General features: G+C 37.2%; 8 protein-coding genes across 8 annotated transcripts; 6 read left to right on the forward strand and 2 right to left on the reverse strand.

Annotated features, from left to right (window-relative positions):
- Positions 1–198: 198 nt before the first annotated feature.
- C9374_012492 (uncharacterized protein) lies at positions 199–839 on the reverse strand (the record flags this gene model as incomplete). The annotated part of the gene is made up of 2 exons (XM_044688264.1): positions 199–586; positions 643–839. 2 exons carry the CDS (start codon positions 837–839, stop codon positions 199–201), a joined length of 585 nt encoding a protein of 194 aa, XP_044554134.1.
- A 303-nt stretch (positions 840–1,142) lies between these two features.
- On the forward strand, positions 1,143–5,457 carry C9374_012493 (uncharacterized protein; the record flags this gene model as incomplete). The annotated part of the gene is made up of 4 exons (XM_044688265.1): positions 1,143–3,353; positions 3,410–3,546; positions 3,603–4,095; positions 4,153–5,457. The coding sequence occupies 4 exons, from the start codon at positions 1,143–1,145 to the stop codon at positions 5,455–5,457; spliced, it is 4,146 nt and encodes a 1,381-aa protein (XP_044554135.1).
- Positions 5,458–5,591: 134 nt separating this feature from the next.
- Positions 5,592–6,584, forward strand: C9374_012494 (uncharacterized protein; the record flags this gene model as incomplete). The annotated part of the gene is made up of 1 exon (XM_044688266.1): positions 5,592–6,584. One exon carries the CDS (start codon positions 5,592–5,594, stop codon positions 6,582–6,584), a length of 993 nt encoding a protein of 330 aa, XP_044554136.1.
- A 76-nt stretch (positions 6,585–6,660) lies between these two features.
- On the forward strand, positions 6,661–7,707 carry C9374_012495 (uncharacterized protein; the record flags this gene model as incomplete). The annotated part of the gene is made up of 1 exon (XM_044688267.1): positions 6,661–7,707. The coding sequence occupies one exon, from the start codon at positions 6,661–6,663 to the stop codon at positions 7,705–7,707; it is 1,047 nt and encodes a 348-aa protein (XP_044554137.1).
- A 121-nt stretch (positions 7,708–7,828) lies between these two features.
- On the reverse strand, positions 7,829–11,747 carry C9374_012496 (uncharacterized protein; the record flags this gene model as incomplete). Its single annotated transcript, XM_044688268.1, has 2 exons — positions 7,829–11,211; positions 11,366–11,747. The coding sequence occupies 2 exons, from the start codon at positions 11,745–11,747 to the stop codon at positions 7,829–7,831; spliced, it is 3,765 nt and encodes a 1,254-aa protein (XP_044554138.1).
- A 563-nt stretch (positions 11,748–12,310) lies between these two features.
- On the forward strand, positions 12,311–16,233 carry C9374_012497 (uncharacterized protein; the record flags this gene model as incomplete). Its single annotated transcript, XM_044688269.1, has 4 exons — positions 12,311–14,036; positions 14,092–14,164; positions 14,223–15,265; positions 15,326–16,233. 4 exons carry the CDS (start codon positions 12,311–12,313, stop codon positions 16,231–16,233), a joined length of 3,750 nt encoding a protein of 1,249 aa, XP_044554139.1.
- Positions 16,234–17,112: 879 nt separating this feature from the next.
- Positions 17,113–18,054, forward strand: C9374_012498 (uncharacterized protein; the record flags this gene model as incomplete). The annotated part of the gene is made up of 1 exon (XM_044688272.1): positions 17,113–18,054. The coding sequence occupies one exon, from the start codon at positions 17,113–17,115 to the stop codon at positions 18,052–18,054; it is 942 nt and encodes a 313-aa protein (XP_044554140.1).
- Positions 18,055–18,633: 579 nt separating this feature from the next.
- Positions 18,634–20,949, forward strand: C9374_012499 (uncharacterized protein; the record flags this gene model as incomplete). Its single annotated transcript, XM_044688273.1, has 1 exon — positions 18,634–20,949. The coding sequence occupies one exon, from the start codon at positions 18,634–18,636 to the stop codon at positions 20,947–20,949; it is 2,316 nt and encodes a 771-aa protein (XP_044554141.1).
- Between the last annotated feature and the right edge of the window lie 568 nt (positions 20,950–21,517).

Genomic DNA, 21,517 nt, shown 5'->3' on the forward strand with positions numbered 1-21,517 from the left:
CTTTTGTGAAAATAAATCTTAGAGAAAGATCAATGTTCTTGATATTAATTGTGACGCTCTCTATTAGTTTATTTGGTAAAATTACTAATAGTGATCATTCAAAAATGATGAATCATTACGTTAAAAATACAGTTCGAGTCGAATTTCAATGATGTGACCTCAAGGTATCATTGTTGTGAGATGATGTAAGCTATTTGGTTACTCTTCTTCCTCATCGTCCTCTTCATCCTCATTATCTTCATTCTCCTCTTCATCTTCTTCATCTTCTTCTTGATCCTCCTCATTTTCATCGTCCTCGTTTTCATCATTGTCTTCATTTTCCTCTTCGTCACGTTCCTCCTCATGTTCAGCAACAGCATTTTGACTTCCAATACCAACATCATTATTCACTCCACTGAATTTATCGACAGATGGTTGAGAGGTTGATGTTGTAGCAGCGGCAGTGCTAGTTGTAGAAGCTTGTTGAGTAGATGAGGCCTCATCCAAAACAATAGTCGACTCTGAGCTCTCCTTCTCTTCCAAAACAATCGCATTCAATGGCTTGTCTTTCAGTTCAGTAATTTTGTCTGCTTTAGAATTTAAATGTCTAACAATTGAAGACGTTGAATCATCATCGTCTTGGAACGTAAACACACGCTATACTTTTCAATGGTCGATGGTTTTGAAATTTTGACGCACTTGTATCCAGAGAGACAATCTTTATCGGAAGAACATCCCATGTTTTGGGCGGAAACCATCGATGACAAGAGAAGCGTGATGGCCAATAACATTGTAAACACCAGCCAAGGCTTTCCCACTGAGAGAATTGTTGTTGTGGGCGCCAGTTGTTGTTTCAGCATTTTTTTAAAAAGATGAAAAAAGAATGACATGTGAAGGGTGACTCATTTGCAGTTAAGAAACTCGAAAAGAAATGAGCCAACAATATCAAATAGCCAGAAGAATTCAAATAGTTGAATGAATGAATTACCCTTTTTGTGGTCTTCATGTTGTAAGGAACTATTTGAAGTTCCATCAAAATTTGTGACTTTATTTCCTCAAGATCAAATGCCAAATCTAAATTCGGAATTCTGTGAGTTCAGTCATCATAATTTTTGTAACAACAGATCTTTTCCAAAAAAATTAATCCATCGAACCACACAGTCATGATCGACACTTCGCCGTCCCCTGTCGAACAAGTATTGAATGAGTTTCAATTTTTAAGAGAGTTTTATCAGTGTATCCAAAATGAAGGACAAGAGGGAGAACTTTTATTTGATCATCTTGTTCGAGTTTTGAAATTAGGAAATAGAACGAGAGAAATCTATATGGAGGAGAGTATATTATTGGCCGATGAGTTTTCAATGGCTCAAGAAGAATATTTGGAAGAAAAAGAACGAAAAATTAAGAATATTCAACAATTGTTGTTGATCCGAGAAGAAGAAGAAGAAACTTCAATCAACCGGAATGATCATACCGTGATGGATGAATTTATGAAACACATACGAGAATATAAAACATTTATTATGGAACAACAGAGCAACTTGTCGGATTTGGAGGAAAATCCTAAAATGATCAAATTTACAGAACTCAATCAGCAATTTAATGAACAATTGAAAGAATTGCAGAAAAAGGTGGATCATTGGAAAGAGAAAATAGAGAATTTGTCCATTCCATGGCAAGTGGCATATAGTGCATCATTTGATTCCTCAGAACAGAATGGAGTTGTTGAATTTAATTCTGGGAAAATTACGGATAAATTTGGAAATAATTTGTGGGAAGATCGGTGTGGCATGTGTGAAGTTATTATTCAAAGTGGAGCGAAAGGAGAAGGTGCTCCACGATATCGGTGTACATCTAGCTCAGATAAGACAGCAACAAAATGTGAACATTGTTACAAGTGGATGAAACAAATTGAAAAGAGATATTTCTCTTCCCCTATTGTGTTTGACATTAATAATGACACTGTAATTTCTCAAGACAACGATGCAGTGTTTCAGAAGGCAAAGCAAATAGACCACTTTTTTGGATATCCATATGTGGTAGAGTACAATGATGTTGTCTTTATGAAATTGAATATTTTGAACGCACCAAACCTTCCCACATTTGTGAACAATATTTTTCAAACTTTTTCACAACGACCCTGTGTTGGAACTCGAAATAAGGACGGAAATTTTATATTCAAAACTTATGAAGAGTTTCGAAACGAGATAATTCACTGCTCTATTGGGTTTATTGAGGTGTTGAAAAATGCTGGAATTCTTGCCAATTCGGAACAAGTATCTATAGCGATCAGTACCGACGAAAATCGATACGAATACACTATGATCGATTTGATGTGTGCATTGAATGGGTTTATAAGTATTGGCCTGCAATGCGCTCGTTCTGATGATGAATTAGAAAGTATCATTCGTACTGCGTCTGTACAATGCATTGTGTGTGACGGAAAACTGTTTGAAAAATATTACAAGCTGATTACAAAATTGAAAGACAGCAAAGGGAAATTTGTTTTAATATCCATGGACACGCAAATGTTATCAGGCGATGAGTGTGATACTGACATTGTTACATGCTTTTTACCATCTATCATTGACTCTGGCCACAATATGTGCATAACAGATCCAAATGCAAAGACCATGTTAGGAATACAATTAACCACACCAATAATAGTTAAAGAAGATTCACAATTGTACAGATACTCAAACGATCCAACGAGTGGTGTGAAGAAGTCTGAGCAGACGGACCAAAATTCTAAAAGAATTAATTCTCTTATATTTACCTCAGGCTCTACATCAACAGCAAAAGGTTGTATTGTCACAAACGAGCATTGGAGGGTGGACATTGAAAAACAAATTTCACATGAATTGTTGGAGGTCGAAGCTTCGTATTGTCCCCAGGCACTTGGCAGCGATAGAGTTACTACATGGGGAGCCTTATTGAAAGGTGGAAGAGTTGTGTACTGCAGAAGAGGGATCTATTTGTTCGAAGATTTGATGAAATGTAACCCAACGGGAATTGTGACACCTCCAAGTATTTTCAACTCAATTTACAATGAGTATCACTCTGAATTATTGGAGCTTCAACAGAAAGGAGAGGAACAACAGATAAAAGACCTTGGAAAAAAGTTCAGCAGACTGTTTGGTCGGCGATTAAGAATGATTGGCATTGGAGGAGCATTTGTGTCTCCTGAACTATTCCAATTCATCAAGAACGTGCTACAGTTACCGGTTGTGGAAGGATATGGGGCCTCTGAATGTGGTGGAATTGCAACAAACGGAATTATTAATTCAGATGTCAAATTTAGGCTTATTGACGTACCAGAAATGGGATATTTCAACACAGACATTCCTTTTCCAAGAGGAGAATTAGTTGTTAAGGTAAGTGAAATGAAAGCTATATAACATACTCAACTTGTTATGTGATGAATCTAAAGACCTCGTATACCATTCCTGGATATTTTAACAACGAAAAGGAGTCTAATGAATCATTCACTGATGATGGTTATTATATCACTGGAGATATTGTTGAGTTGAATCCTGAAAATAATTCCATCAAAATAATTGATCGAAGGTATGTTGTTAGCTGTACCTAAACGTCCATACAAAAGTTAATATAATTTCACAAAGAAAAAACATTTTCAAACTGGCAATCTCTGAGTTTGTGAGTCCTACCAAGCTAGAGAGCATATATGAGCAAATTGACGAAATAGAGAACTGTTGTATCTATGGTGATAGTAGCCGTGAATATATTGTAGCAATAGTACGAACGGTTCACAATGGTTGTAACGATAAGAGACAAATTCTAAAATCAATGCATCAAATTGCAAAACTACATAACGTAAGACCCTTCGAAATTCCGAGAGATGTAATATTTGATGATGACGAGTGGACCATAGAAAATAATTTACTCACTCCCAGTGGCAAGGTGTCACGATTTAAAATTTACAAGAAACATACAAAAAGCATAGAAGATTGCTATTCAACTCATGCGAATGATAATGAGGTGTTATTCACAGTTGATGACATTGAACAAAACTTTATTAGTCTATGTAAGAGCATCTTAGAAACAGAAGATTTGGATATGAACAAAAGTTTTACTGAACTTGGCGGCTCATCTATGGTAAGTGTTAACAAACATGTCGCATGGATCAATAATTAACTGAGAAATCATTCACAGAAAGCTGTCAAGCTCTTGTTTTCAGTTCAAAGATTATTTAACATCTCACAAACGCCAATCTCTATATTGATTCACCAACCACTATCAACTGTATGCCAAGTATTGTCTATGGGCTCATCAAACAAATTAATGCACCATTTCTCCACTCAACAGAATCAAAACCTCTTTTTAGAAGTTGAAAATGATTTACTATTGGATGAATCCATTCAATTCGTTGAAAAAGAAAAACAAGGAGACCATTCCATCTTATTAACTGGAGCTACCGGTTTTGTAGGAACCCATTTGCTGGACAAGCTATGTAATCGTTTCCCTAGTTGTACTATTTATTGTGTCGTAAGAGGAGCTTCAGACAATGACGCCAAGGAGCGAGTAGTAAGGAGTTTGACAAATTTTCAGTTAAAACCAGATTTGTCCAACGTTAAAGTACTGTGTGGAGATGTTTCAAAAGAACAATTCGCTTTTGAAGATTCAAGCAAGTATGAACTACTATTGAATCATGTCAACAGTATTTATCACGTGGCAGCACAAGTAGAATTTTCAAAATCCTATTCACACCTGAAGAATTCGAACGTGAATTCTGTGAAACATTTATTGAGATTTATTTCACAATCTCCCATTGAGATACAACTGCACCATGTCTCAACCATTAGTGTGTTTGGTGAATTGCTCACCAAAAACCCAATTTTGACAGAGATTGATTCCATAGGAGACAGCTTCAAAGAGAGTGGAGTTGTGAATTCAGATGGATACTCGCAAACCAAATGGGTGAGTGAAAAACTTTTACAAAAAGCAGCAGAAAGAGGATTTAAGGCATTTAAAATTTACAGACTTGGACTTTGCAGTTGGTCACATCAAACAGGAATCCCAAATTCAAGTGATTGGTTCACAAAATTTATCCAATCCATAGTTCAGCTACAGAAATATCCAGACACCAATGAAAAGTTGAGTCTTGTTCCAGTTGATTACGTTTGTGACACAATTATTGACATTGCCTCTAGCAGTTCCTCAACACCTCGAATTTTCCACATTATCAACAACAACAGTCCCATACCTTTCAAACTATTTATTCATTATTTGGAAACTTCCCATTCCACTCAAGGACATTTGACCAAATTACCGTACTCCAATTGGATAGAGCAAGTGAATGAGAAGATTGCCATTTATCCCTTACTTCCTTATATCAAACATGGTTTTCCATCAACCCCAAAATTCACCGACAACCACTCTCAGCATTTACGTTCCATTCCATCCTGTCCAGACACCACTCAACTCTATGTTTCACAACTCAAACTTTCGAACATCTAATCATCCCAAAGAGGAGAGAGTAAAATCTTAATACCTACGTGTGATATGGCAACGTAGCTCGTGAAAAAGGAACTTGTAATCGATCATTGCCAAATGGAATGATGAAACGTTTAAAAATTTTCAAAATAAAAAAAATGCTAAAAACACCAACGACTGAAGATTCCGATTCACCCGTTACATTTCATTCGCATTCATCGGATGCTCCTCTTGTGATACCGGCAGTGAGTACGCCGTCGATGGATCATCATCAAGATGGATTCATGTATCAAAAGAGTGGTGATGATTATTCGTCCATATTGGATGGAGCTAGAGTTCCGATTCATAGACCTCTCGGAGATTCAAGATTTGGAGATTCCATGTTGAAGAGTAAACATTATGCACCATTGTTGAAATCTGGAAATGTATTGATTCACGAGAAACAAAAAAGACAATTTTGTGCCAAACATTCCATTAATAATTTATTACAAGATCATGCATCGACGAAAGAATTTGATACCATTGCTGATTCAATTTTTGAAAATGAGAAACAACTCTATTATGGAAGTATCGATGGTTCATCGCGATTAAGCACGTGGATTAAAAAGAAAACCATGAAAAATTTTCATAAGAGAAGAGTTTTGTTTTTTGGCAGTTTTGGAAATTATTCATACGAAGTTGTTGAAACAATATTGAGAAAAAAGAATTTAAATCTAGTGAGTTTGAAATTGAGCTCACTTCGAAATGGCAATCATTCTGCCGATATTTGGGATTTATCAAACCCTGCAGTTCTTGGACTTCTCTGTAATTTACAACAGTATTCTAATGGCACAACGATGTGCTGTCTTCCATTTCTCTCGAAACGATCCAAAGAACGCAAGCCAGTGGCAGGACATTGGTGGTCTCTAGGCAAGGTCATTCTCCAACATGACACGACTGGTGAAGAACGAGAAGTTTGGTACAATCACGATAGCAAATTATCGACACCTGAACAATTACCAACACTCGAAGATGTTTATCGAACCATACAAACAAATTATTCAGAATCAGGCGATGATTTTTTGATCTGGAAAGTGATTAAGGACGAATCTCTCTCTCAACAACTAGATCTCATCAGTAATAATAATACTGGTCTGAGTGATGATCGATAGTTTGAACAAAGCGCTTTTTTGGCTTCTTTCAGAAGTGAACTTACAGAAAAAAATAGACCAAGATCTGCGTTCAGAAATGCCCATCACTTTCCAAGTGACGAATACTCCAGCCAATGAGGTTTCAAACCTTCCTGCATTCAGTTTAAAACAAATATTACCCAAAAAACAAACAAGTAACTATGAATTGATTGCAAGTAGCCTTCCAAAAGTAGATCCACGGGATCAAGGTTCCGATACAGATCTTTTGTTTGTTGGGAGTAATGCTTTTGTTTTGAGTGCCTTGAAATGTTATTCATTGCATCATCATTTAGTAATAAGACCCGATGATGTATGGATCAGTATTTGTACTCAATTCTCCAATTACGTGAATGCTCATGCTGAAGAACTGCGCGAGATGTTTGTTGCGTTTGAAGGAAAGAAGGAATTGATCGTGTATGGAAGTGGCAATCTCTACAGTGCAGATTATGAGAGTTTGTGTCAAGATATGACCATGCAAATAAGCAAGAACATTAAAGATTCATCGATCAGAGATTGGATAATGAATGATTTCAGCACCACTACAGCACTGGATCGAATGGTGAGTGCAGTCATGCTCATGTCTACCACCAAGAGTTACTTTGATTATAAATTCCATCTCTTGTGCAATTTGCCAAGTGTCACCTTGTTAGGAGAGGTTGAAGATTGGGTGAAGGTTCGTGAAAGAGCCAACAAATTACTCGAGTTTAACGTAGATGGATGTATTATGGGGTGGTCACAAAAACTATTTCCTGTTTTAGATAAGTTGGTGGAAACTTCTAAGGGAAATATTGATTGTGATTGGTGGAATAGGATTGTGAATCGTCATGGAGGTGGAAGTGGACCAAGATATATTTCTGGTTGGATCACAGTATTCAACGTATTCTCAGAGAATGGCAAATGGTTGGGCAATGAAGAATCTGATGAATGGTACGTGATTGATGATAATGATGTTGCTCGAGGATATGTCAACGTTCCTGTCACAATCAACGACAATGGCACCGAGCACAAGACTGAATTATTCGCAGGACATTTTTGCTGTCAAAAAGGAAAAGATAACAAGACGATACAGCCAAGAGTTGATTGGGCTTTGTTTGAGTTAAAATAACATGTAAAAAACAAGAATATGAATGTAAACTAGTTTGTTATTTATTGGCATTACACTTTAACGTCAAAGGTCTGTTTGAAAGGAGATCCTCTCACAGGATAACCACATATTGTTGCATAGATCAAATAATCCCCTTTTCAACATCCTTGGTCTGAATACTCAACTTGAATCGATCACCCTTTGAAAATTCATCATCAACTGCAGCTTCATCTTCCTGTGGTTGACTGGTCTCACCATCGTCCGATTCAAGCATGACAGGTTTTGGATATTTCGTAATGGCAGGATAAATAGTTTTACCAGATGGAGTTTTAACTTTCACCATCAAATCCTCAACTTCATTTTCTTGAGCTGTGTGAATATCATACTCCCATTCTCCAATTTCAGAATTTAATGGAGCAAATCCTGGATTAACTGTCAAATTAAATGGAGATCCAGAAATTTGTTCACCTCCATCATCTTCATCACCCAATGAACAAACCACGACATATTTTCCAGGTCGTTTTGGAGCTAGATCCACCTTATATTTTCCAGTATTTGGATCATAAACTGGAAGATTTTCAACAAATTTTCCATCATGAGTTTTGAGTACTGCCTTGAGAGGATCTCCACCAGATTTGATTGGTTCATTGTTCTTATCTTTCATTTGAACAAAGAAGTGACGTGGTTTAGTGGTCTTCATCTTTTCAGGATTTTTGTAAACATGACAATTCTTTGGATCTGGAGCATATTGATCATCTCGCACAAAGATTGGAATTGGAGAATCCTTAATTTCTTTTCCGTCACATTTCACACTAATAAAATGCTTTCCTGCTTTAGGTGGATTAAATTTCACATCATAATTTCCATTTCCAAGATCCACAATAGTGAGTGGTGTGTGAACAGGTTGAGTTTGACTCTCATCACACAACATGACACTAAATTCATGACCACCAACACCACATGGATAATCATGTACATCTCTTGGCAACAAGGTAATGTACGTTGGTCGATTTTTGTAAGCTTTGAGAAGACCTGGTCCTTTCACTTGACATTTCAATGGATCAATTCCTTCTGTGACAAAGGTATGATACGGAGATTCAGCAACAACAGGTTGTGGAGAAATAGTACCTTGTGGTGTCTTGTCAAGAATGGTAATTGAAATTGGTCCTGCTTTGGTTGGATGATAGAATACAGTATATTCGGAGGGTGCCGTGTTAAAAACAAGTGTTGGTTCTTCCGTGTCATCCTTTTCATTTTTCACAATGACGTGGAAGGGTTGTTTCTTGACATGTTTTTCGAGTTGTGGTCGTACTTCATCTAAATCAACTGATTTTGTTAAATCAATAGAATCGACCACTTCATCTTGGTATTCATGATCAAAGATTGGATTCAATAAATCTTTGAAATATTCAGGTTCTTTGAAAATGGTCTTGGCAAGACGTTTCAACTTTTTAGCAGATGCCTTCACAGGTTGTAAATTATTTTGAATGAATGGTTGATTGGCTGTGTTAAAAGCTTTGATTTTTAACATGGCAGGAACTGTGTCCTTGTTCAATAAATCAGCTCCATTCAAGCCAGGACCAAATACTTTGCATAATTTTGGAGCGAGTGCTGGTTTGTGTTCCACAGTGACTGATTCTCCAACTGGAACTCCATCCATAAGAATTTGAGTTTTAAACTTTTGAAGAGGAGCAGCTTTTCCTTTTGGTTGAAAGACGACTTTAAATTTGTCGTCTTTGGTTTGTACGATCATGGCTGGAATTAAATTACCGTCTTCATCTTCAACGAGAGCTGTTAATTTGCAATTCTTGCTCAATGCTTTCTTTCCCAAAGAGTCCAAAACTTTCAAATCGAGTTCTGTTTCCACTAAATTGGGTAAATTTTTCACAGACACAAATTTAAGTTTGGAATTTGGAGCACTTGGAATGTTTGTGACATCTACTTTGAATGGGCTCTGACTGATATTTTCATCGTTGCATTTTACAAGAATATAATGAACTCCAGCTCTTTTAGGTCTATAGGAAACTGTAAATGTACCATTTTGATTGTTTTCAATCTTCACTGAATAATCTTCTGGTTCAATGGATTCATCATTCAATACTAAATCAACAGTGATATCTGCATCGGTAACAAATGGAATAATATTTCCTGCCTTGTCTCTAATTTCAACATCAAACTTGGTTAACACTCCAGTTTTCAATCCAAAAGGTAAAATTCCATTGCCACGAGCAGTACACATGGTTGGACACACTTTTTGTTCAAATGTGACATCAAAAGGAGAATTTCCTACTGGAACGAGGACACCCTCTTCATTGGTGGTTTGAACAGAAAGTTCATAACTACCTCCAGGACACTTTGGTGTATAGTTCACAGTATACGTTCCATCTCCATTGTCAGTCACTTCAGTCACATCAATAGGAGCCTTCGTTCCAGTACTGCTATCCGTCAGCGTAATGTCAAACTTCAATCCTTTTTGTGGAATATTATTTCCATTACTATCCTTGCATTGAATCGTAAAACTAGTTGGCTCTTCAACAAAAAGATTATAAGGTTCCACTCCAGGACCAGTAATCAATGATTTAGATGGATCAAACACAGTAGCATTTGGTATATCATGAGGTGAATTTTGAATACTTCCTCCGTTGATCACAATGAGAGCTTTCATGTCTTTCACACCGACAGGAACAATGAAGGAAACTTCATAAGTACCATCTCCATTGTTTTTAATGTCAGGTTCTGGAATGGTCTCATCCTCAGACATGTGTGGACTAAATAAATTCACAATAACTTGATTTTCGTCATCATCCACACTTTTTGGAATGTATCGATTTCCTTCTTCATCAAAGGTTGTAATTGTGAAAAAAGTTCTTGATCCCTGAGCAGGTGGGTTGTTGGCATCAAAGGCAGGACCTTCTGCCACGCATTTGGATGGATCAATCTCAGGACGAATAATATCTTCAACAATAATTTGAGTTGGTTCTTCAACAAGTGTGACTGCAGGCTCTGTCACCACTGCTTCCTCTTCATCAACTTCTTGAGCTGCTTCAGGATGAAGATTATCATAATCTCTGAAATAGGAAATATAAGTCATGAGAGAAAGTTCCTCAGGTGCATCAGTGATATCTTCTGGATCAATAATTTCTGGAATATCCAATTCCTCTTCAGCAATACGAATGGCATTGGTGTTAATTTCCAAAGGTGTGGTATTTACAAAATCTATTTTCTTATATTTAAGAGCTTTTGGTTTCAAAGTACTAATTAAAGCACTTAAAGCTTTACCATCTTGCCAACTGTGAGTAAAATCTTTCACAACAAATTCATTTTCATAAGGTTTTAATTTTTCTTGAACCCATCTCAGTAATTCTTGTTTTGCACTGTCACCAGCATTGGCTTTGGTTGGTTTTTGTTGTTTTGTTGGAATATTTTGTTTGACAGGTTCTACAGGTGTGACAGTTACTGTTGCTTGTTCTGTAGTGGTGTCAACTTTGACTGGTTCGACTTCTTTAGGTGTTGGTTTTGGTTGTTCTGTGATGTGTTCAATACAAGTGTTATGATTCATTATGATTGGAGAATACGTGTAATTATTTGAGAATAAGTGTCATTATTTGAATAAGTTATTTCAAAAGTACCACACCAACAAACGTGTCAAACGCGTCAATCTTTCCAATCAAACACTTACCAACTTCCAAAGCAGATTTGTTAATTTGAAATCTCAAAATCAAAGTCCAAATCAAACCCAATACTTGTCTCTTCTCTCCATTAAATATCTGTTCAGCAGAGAATTGAAGTTTGATTCCCATCGATTCCACTACTTGATTAATCCGATCAATCACCATATTTAAATTGGCAATTTTGTGAAATTTACTTTGTGGATTCTCATACATTTTACCTAATTTTTCACCACTGATCTCTTGATACAACACAAAGAGAGGAACACCAGATCCAATTTCAGTGATGAGATTCTCAACTTTCATACTTCTCTTTTTGAGATGAGAATTCATCCATTTTGTGAAGGCACGAGTTTGGGTTTCCTCCCAATTGGTTTCACTGACTTTTCGCATTGAAAATTATGATTGTGGATGATTTACGAGAGAGATGATGATGATGATTTGGAATTATAATAATTATAATAATTATATTACAAAAAGAGTATCACTGTGATGACCAATGGTTGTATTATGTGTTGGTGATGATGAAACAACAGTGTACTCGGAGACAAATACACCACAACAATCGATTCCTTGACCAGAGTACTTTAGAGATTTTTTTTGATGATGAAACTCACGAGATGACAGCAGACGTTTGATGTTAGCTTGATTATTTCTTGAACTCAAAGGACTGAACACTTGTTCACAACTCGAAATAATAAATTGGTCAGTTTTTATATTAATATTATATAATAATTTGGTCAGTTTTTTTATGCGTAACACAACAATTATTCCTTCCGAATACATCGTTGCCATGTCATTGAATGAGTTTCATCGGTTGCTCAAACTAATATATGATGACATTTACCGACGCGTTTTTTTGACACTTGTTCGAGGTTCAGCTTAATCGATTGAGACAGAGATCTTCCCTCACTTTTACAAATTCCCAACCAAAGAAGAAAACGACGAGAAAAAAAATGATTCACAACGATGAATCCTCCTGCCCCATTGATGAGATATCATCAGTGTCGACGAGTGAGAAGAAGAGAAAGGAGCCTCCAAGAGCATCCAACGGAGTAGAAAATTCAGAGGCCAATAACAATGACGATTCCGATGATGTCATTATGAGAAAGAAGATGAAATTTGAAAATGAGGTTGTTTTGAATGAAGAGCCTCTGCCCCAGCCAGTTTCAATCGAAGAGGTATTGAAACAGTGGCATGTAAAGAAAGCCAAGCATGTTTTCTTGGATTTGTTGAAAGAGAACTCCCAAAATGGAGTCTCTTCCGCCGTATCACACACGGAATTACTTAATGATCTGATCGAGCAAAGAGAGGAAATTGAAAGCGTGTCGTTGTACCTCCTAGAGCAAATGGTTATCAAATGCCAAGTCCATTCAGTTCAGTTTATTCGTGATTTACTGGAAAAGAATAGGAATGAGGTTACCAAGAAGGCAGACGATAAATACCAGGTGGAGTTGTTGTTGGGAGACACCCATCGTCCTTCTCACATGAGCGATGGTGACGTTTTGAGTCATTGGCTTAAATTTGTTCTACCAAAAGTAGTTTCCAAGCAGAATGAACTGAATTTGGTGGAGACCGTCCATGAAAATTCAGAGCAAATAGACACAAAAAACGAGGAACAACAAGATTTGTATGAAGAGTTTGACAGAGCATCAGGAACAGATGTGCTAGCTTTTAATGTTGATGAAGCTTATTTCATGCAGGAGGGTGAAACCTTACAACTTGACGATGAGGAATTGGATGATAATGAAGTTGAGAGCACCCAAATTGAAGTTGTATCTGAACTGAGTTATACACCAAAAGGAAATTTTCCCATACGTTTCAATAATGAATCCAATAAGTTTGTTTTCACAGAGAATGTAATTGATGACGACAAATATCAAGACAGCTGCATTCGTTGCACGTATTTATTTGATGAAATGCTGCCAGATGAAACAGATGCTAAATACATCGAGAGCCCATTACCCGACCTGAAGAATGCTGAAAATCCATTTGCATGTTTGTTAGAGAAAGTCATGATCATGTTTGAAAGAAATACTACTCCTCAGGACCACCAAACTTTTGAAGTTTCCAGATTTCGTTTAGCCACTTCTCTCTTGTTATTGAAATGTATTAATACTGAGCTTGTATACTTGAGAAATAGAACTACTTCTTCTACATTTGGCATCATGTGTAGACCTCTTATTCGGATGATCATTGATGTTTTCATTGATGACAGAAAGTGTATTTATTTTCAAATGGACGATGAACAGCAAGCTCTTATTTTAGGAACAGATGAAGATGTCAAACAAGATATTAAGATTCAATGTGCTGATATTGACCATGGTTCAGAAGAAATGACATTCAGCGAAGAAGAAGATGAAAGTGAAGATGATGATGATGAAAAAGTAAACCAGGTGACTCCACCCACCAAGAGCGAGTATATTGAAGATGATATTGAGGAACAGGACTCTACTTGCTCGTCTGATTATGACTCAGAAGAAATTACAGATTTCAAAAAGTTTGACCATCCAATGTGGTATAATAATATGACCCAGACCAAGTTCATTGAAATTTGTTCATTTAACAAGAACATCAACCATCCGGTGCCTATAAGTTTGGAATCGACACACGAGTTTCTTTCTTCAGAGTATCTTGAAGACGAGGAAATCATCAAGGAACCTTTGGTAGAACAAGAAAGAGGTAAGAGTTTCTATTTTAATTAAGCCTTTGTTGTAAATTCAATGAATGGTTTCAGTGACCTTTTATGTTGAGAATGAATACGAAGCTGAAGATATGATTCATAGTGTGGATCATGTATTCGAACCAAGGTAAGTAATGGTCATGTTATTACCAAACCACAGTGACACTTCATTACACACATGGTAGCTTACTTCCATGCCATCAAGCTCCAGAAAGTAATTCATTAGTACCTGACATTCTCCGATTAATGAGACGAGCTGGAGTAAGATCCGAGCACGAGGGAGCCGTTATGGAGGGCTTTTTCTCGCTCAAAGAATTTATTTCCAAACATATTGAGTACTTTATTGCAACAAAGACGGATGACACGGTAACCATGGAAGATGTTTTTCATGCTTCAAAAGATGTTTTTAAAACAGTCTATACTCCTAAATATGTGAATGGATATTCTCGAAACGACCGACCAAAATACGAGGAATGCGTAATTCCACTCGAGTATTGCACTAAACCAGTACATCCTCCAAAAGAATATGACCTTGTCGAGTTTGAGGACGCGTTACTAAAGGGTTGTTTCGGAGTTGAGGAACCTGTGGACGATCCTACTCCAATAGCTGTCTATGAAACACACGCCAATAATGGTAAAATGGCAGATTATATTGCTTTCTTTTTGGATGAAATTAAGGAAAATTCGACAGCCAACTCCAATTTTTGTGATAGTTTTATTCTTTCAACAGACAGAAGGAAGCTTGGAATTTACACACCAATTGTAAAGTCTCGATGCCCCTCATTGTATAACGAATACTTTGATTCTCCTGAAAAGAGAAAGCAAGGACTCAAGGCTGCCGATCTTTCAGAAGCATATCCAGACATACGCTTACCTCTTGAATTTGATTTAATTTTTGAATGGATGGAATATGTGTACAGAGGATATCTTCCTGATAGCGAGACTCGAGATGAGCACTACAGATATGACGATTATTTGAAAGATAGCAAACATCTTAGAACAATAGATATACTTGTTGATCACTTTCCCCTTGAAATTGAAGAAGATGATGATTGGTTCTCATCACAACTTGATAACGACAAGGAGTGCAAGCTAGATCGTTTTGACCCCAAAAACACATGCTACACACTGCACACTCTCTATCAAGACGAAGACACGAAGGATTTCAAGCTCTATATCATCAAAGATGAACGCAAAGTGGAATTCTCCTTGCACAAATATGTTCTAGGTATGTGGTCAACAATTTTCCCTTCTCTGATTTAATTCATGCTTTTATTGAACTCTATAGCTTCGAGATCTCAATTTTTCAGAACATTATTCGAAAATCAAGTGGATGAATATGATGCCTCGGAAATTTTTGCAGACGAAAAATCGTTGAAAAATTTTACATTTTACATTTATCACAACTTTTTAGAGAAGCCAAGCTGTCCTTTTGAGGTTGAACAAGAATGTGAGGAAGACAACATCAGTGACATGAATGACGAAGATAGTGAAACTTCAGGACACGAAGAAGAAAACACCAACAAGGTTGAAGAAGTGAGTGATATGCCAATCTCTACCACAAATACCTCTTTGTCGACATCCAGCGACGAAGCTCCATCTGATTTAGAAACATTATATTCATTGGACGATCTTTTTAATTTATATGAAGCAGCTGACTATTTAGGAGAGGAGAATCTGTGCCAACTTTGTGAATATTTGATAGGACAACAGACTACCATGGAAAATGCTCTAGAGGTTCTCGAGTTTGCTCTAAACAACTACTCCGTTGAAGCTTTCAGCGCAGCAGAGTTATTTATCTTGTCTTGTGGAAACCCTTCTTTCATTTCTGAGCATTTTAGTGGAGAAGAACTCAATTACTTCCACACACTACAAGGCCCTATCTCATTCGAAAACGTTATTCCAAAGTTGGGCTATGTCATGAAAATTGTCGAATCTAATTCATCACAACTGAACGACGTTTACAAAATTCGAATGTCACAATTCCACAAACCCAAGCTATTGTGGTTTATTGTGCGAAACATTTCCCAATTTTCAACAGAATCCCTTCAAAAATTGCAGAACATGCAATATTCATATATTGTGGAGGAAAGTGAGCTAGAAAGTGACCAAACAAGCCAAAAGACGGCCACTGCCAATTTATTGTCGCTTGTACAGTTTTTGGCAGATCGATACGGATATTGTTCACAGTTCTAAAGTGAAGCACAAGGCTTTTAATTTACAACTGTCATGTACTTTTAACTTGAAGCCTTAATTAAAAACCTTTGCCATTGATAAATTCACTTGCTCCTTGTTTACAGACGTCAATACAATCATAAGTGGTCGACGCAGCTCAAGATCGCTTGAATATTGTATTTCACAGAGATCAAAAACATCTCCTTCCCCAAGACTTGCAAAAGTTTACAGTTAAAGCTGAAGCCATGTGGTTCGTTACAGATTCAAAATGTTGAGTATGATGTGACACCTCTCTCAATTTGATTGATATAGTAATTAGACTTCAACGGTTAGGTGCAGTGATGAATTGGTCATTGTATAACTTTGGTGACGACTCGTTATCTACTCAACAATTATGTTCACCAAATTTTAAACAAGTCACCACTTCTTTTGAATTGTTCATCGGATCTCTTCACATTCAAAGAAGCATCTACAGGTGTCACCAGTTTAAAAGACTCAGGACCTCAGGTCAGGTGTATTTGATCAACACTATTTGTTATATTTCGAAACAACCACTGAATCAAAGCTGTAACATGCAAAAGCTGTAGATCCTGTCACAAATGTCAAGATCGACATGACATGCCTAACATTCGAAACCACTCGTCAACCTGTTACAATTATTTTCACATGCCAGCTCCGTGATCAATCGATTCTAAAAAAGAACTGTCACACAATTTTCTACGCACCCACTTCAATTTGACAAATAAAATTCGCTGAAGGCGTTCCGTTGCGTTATCTCATTTCTGGCTCTGCATTTCCAGGTCGTCACCACACCCTCGTTTCATTTGGCAAGGCTAATAATAAAATCAAGCCGTTACACGCCCGCTCTTTGCACATATTTGATTGAAAAGTCAAAAAGAAATGCCAAAGGAACTCTCTTCAACTCCCTTCTCATCAGCACCCACGACCTCATCGGTTGCTCTGTGTACGAGCACGAACTCATCGAGCAACATCAAACCGTTGGGTGCTTTTGAGTTTAGACCTTATCAACTCAGCCATCCGACTCCCTACTCTAAGAAGAATGTATCCAACAACAACAACAAGTCGAGCGATGATGTTCGTAACGTTACTGTTGTAGGCAGCGGCATGAAGGCAACTCACTCAGAAATGATGATGATGAGAATGCATTCTGCTTCCGCCACCGTTCCAACGACTCATGTTGCAACCACAATGAACACCACTCCACTCTCCGCATCCCCAAAAAGCATTGATACAAACAATGCTGCAGCTTCTACTGTACTTCTTTCCAAACCATCCTCACCACCCGATGCTGCTGTTGTAAACTCTAAGCCTTCTTCACCACCAACAAACAACAACAACAGTACCACAACGGAATCTTCACTCACCAATACGGATCGTGTCGTGAATTCTCCTACCCCAACTACTACTACTACAACAACAACAACAACAAACACAACTGGCTATGCTCCTTCTCCACTCAGCACCAAACACAAACAACATCATGCAAGAATCCTCAAACGATCTTGTACCTCCTCTCCAAAGCTTTCTAACGGCACCACCTCGACTTACTTTGCGAGTAGTCCTAGTGCCTCCTCTTCCAAATATCCTCTAGGTTTCAACGATGGAGTTTTCAATAACCTTTCATCATCCTTAACAACTACATTTACGACAGGTCTTTATGGAATGCAACAAGATGAAAACAGACCACTTTGTAACAACAACTCCTTGTTCATGACGATGGAGAAGAAGCCTCTTCCACCAACCACCACCACAGATACTTCTGCTGCCATGAAGAGTCCTCAGCCCAAACTTCCCTTTGGAACTTTATCGCTGATGAACTGAGAATCATCAGCTCTTGCAGTATTAACGCTTGAATGAAGCCACAATATGTGTAACAATACCATCATTCAGTGCACACTCGTAATAGTTACTTCCCTGTGAATATGACCACCTAACCTTTGTTGTTTAGAAAATTGTACATTTCGCCATTCCTGCAATCATTTATTTATCATCTACACCATGCTGCTCTGTCATCTTCTTTGATCAATCAACGCCATAATAAACTTTTAACTGCGCTTTCTAACAAAAAATTCAAATAATCATCATCAGCCAATCGCCATCATGAGACCTCTGTTCGGACCACTTGTAGACACAAAACTGAGCCGACTGTACACCAAAGGAAATAATCCAGAAGAGAACAAGAAAAATCTAGAATCCACCCAACAAAAAACATATGCTTTTATATTATTTTGCATTGCTGCGTCATCGATAGGTCTCTTTTTCAGTGAGTGATGCTTTTATAATTATTTCCGATTGAGTTCTCTAGGAAACCAACAATGAATTGTAAAATGTAAATAATAAAATTGTTGATCGTCCTGATCATCACACAACAAGAAAAACAACCCTTTGATAACCAAAAAAATGTCTTCTTCGAGTCAAGCTCAATCTTCAGCCATTTTGAGTATTATTGACGAATGGGAAAAGAGCACAGTTCTGTTAGAAAACGAGGAAAGATTGTTGGAAATTGTTAGAAACTCAAGAGAAGATACAACTCATGGCACCGAGGATATCGATATTTCCGATGATGAAACTAAAAGTGCTGATAGAAACGATCATATTGAAGGAGTAGGATTAATTATGTGGGATGGAGATTTTCTGGAACATGATGATGATGACGAACAGATTGATTATCCCTATGAAAATTATTTATCAAAATTAAAACATTACCAAGAGCTGAGTCATTCTCTTATTGTAAAGAGCAACAACACATTGGCCATCTCCGATGATTTACAGGAACAGTACAACTTGGTTTGCTCAAAAACAAGTCGATTACATCACGATTGTGAAACATTGCTGAAGGAAACAGAGCAGTTGGAAAAGTGTAGTGCAGAATTGGAGAATCGACTGAAACATTTTGATGACATGGATTATTTGAATCAACAACTTTCGTCGAGTGGATATCTGGACGTAGGAAGTGATACTTTTATCAAAACTTTAGGCAAGCTTGAGGAATCTATCAATTTTCTAAGCAACAACTTGGATTACAAGGAGGCAAAAACGTATCTCACCAAGCACAAATATTTACTTTCTAAATCATTGGCACATGTTAGAGATCATATCATTTTAAAAATTAAGACCTCAACTGAGAATCTGTACACCAAGCTGAAATCTGTTTCGGCAAGCGATGAGCTTCAAGAATTTTCGCTTCTTTTTATTGATTTCAAAGTATCCATAGAAAATCTACGGCCCTTAATTAATGAATTAGAGTTGCGAGGCTCAAGACGAGAATCTTCTGTATTTTTGATGGACTGTTTCGAAGCATATCTGAATCAAAGAGGTATTTTATTGTACATGACTGTTGCAAAGCATGTCACGTTTTTGAAAAGTAATATCATGAAAACAGAAGACAAACAAGAAAAAATTGATTTTACTCGATCCGCTTGCGAGTACATGATTCAGATTTGCTCGCAAGAAACACATTTGTTCTATCACTTTTTCCCAAATTGCAAAGATGAGCGAAGGCTCTCAAACAGATTTTCCAATTTCATGAGCACAGTCACAAACATTTTATACGACACTGTTCGAGAAATGGTGATTAAGGAAAATCGAATTGATACTTTATGTTTACTGATTGAGGTGCTGAGAAATGACATTCTACAAGAAGGCATCAAAACGAAAAAAACTGTGCCCTATTTTGAAGCAGTTGTGCATTTGATGGTGCAAGACATTCAAGAACGGTTAATTTATCGTACTTCATTTTTCATTGCCAATGAAGTCACCAAATATCAACCTACACCTGAGGATTTGGATTATCCAAAAAAGCTTAAATTCTCACCAGAAGAAGGAAATGCTACAGAGAAAACCTCTCGAAAACAACAAGGAATTTATTATACCACTTTGGGATGGACGTTAAGTCTTCTCAGCAAGCTATTCAAAGTTTTGGACGTGGAAGTATTTGAAGGACTTGCCCAGGAGGCAGTCTCTGCTTGCGCACTCTCATTCATTGACGCAAGCAAGAAAATCTCAGAGAAAACAGACGTGATGAATGGCTCACTTTTCCTCATTAGCCATCTTTTAACTCTTTTGCATGAATTGAGTTATTTTAACGTGAGCTTCACCAAAACAGAGACCAGTCTTGATTTTTCACATCTGTATGAAGGAATTTCTCGATTTTTGAAAGGACAAGCTAGTTTCAGCGTCACGAGTTTAATCTTTGATCTCCTCAGTCAGACAAGACCACGACTTGTCGTGAGTAGTTTTGATTCCAAAAAAGACCTCGAGAAACAACTCAAATTAGCATGTGAAAACTTTATCCTCAACACTGTGAAGCAAGTAGCTGACTCGTGCATGACGTTCATCAAAAAGCACAATATCAACAAAGACACTCAAGAATCCAACGAGACCATTATCAAAGAAATTCAAAACATTCGACAAGAAATGAACATTGATCTGAAAACCAAACTCTCCTACGCAAGCGAGTTGATGACTCTCTATTTACGAGACGAGAAAACAGCAAACAAACTCTCTGAGCCCATTACTGAACAGCTCATCTCTCTTTATCAACAACTCTTGAACTATCTGAACGAAAACACAACACTGGAACAAAATCAAAAAACAGAATTGAGCCAATCACTTCGCTCTTCAGAACAATTTTCGATGCTTGTTCTTGAATGCTTTAGAGGAGCTGCTACTACTGCTCATGATACGACTGGCACTGTAGGGCAAACCAATAATTGAATGTTTGGCCTTTGACTCACACAACTGTCCGCATGCCTGCCATGAACCGAGAAACTGTGAAATATTTTGTAAACAACCAATTAAAACTACCCCTTCCTATAAAAAGTGATACGATCTAGAATTGATAATAATTGCTACTACTAATCATTTTGAGAATTTGTTGTCCAATTATCAACGACGGTTCGTTTGTACGGGCAATCTGACAAGCCCGAAAATAAAATACAAAAAGGAGCAGAGCCACACCCTGCCACCTGTCAATTCCATTCTTCTTCACAATCTATGCGGCAACAGTAGAAGACAACAACAACAGATTCTACCGGATATCCAATCATCACTCTCAACAACAACATCATCCTCACACCCACTTTCCATCATCAACCACACATCCCTTCAGTTACTCATTTCCGCGCAAATCATTCATCATAGAATTTAAATTCTATACTTCTTTATTTTGAAAACATTTTAAAGATCATTTGTGTTCTTTTTGACTCTCGAAAACAACAACAATTATTACTACTATATCATTCAATATCATCCTATAAAAATAAATCATTGATCCTTGAAACAA

The sequence above is a fragment of the Naegleria lovaniensis genome (genome assembly GCF_003324165.1).
Source record: "Naegleria lovaniensis strain ATCC 30569 chromosome Unknown tig005, whole genome shotgun sequence".
Classification (NCBI taxonomy): Eukaryota; Heterolobosea; class Eutetramitea; order Acrasida; family Naegleriidae; genus Naegleria; species Naegleria lovaniensis.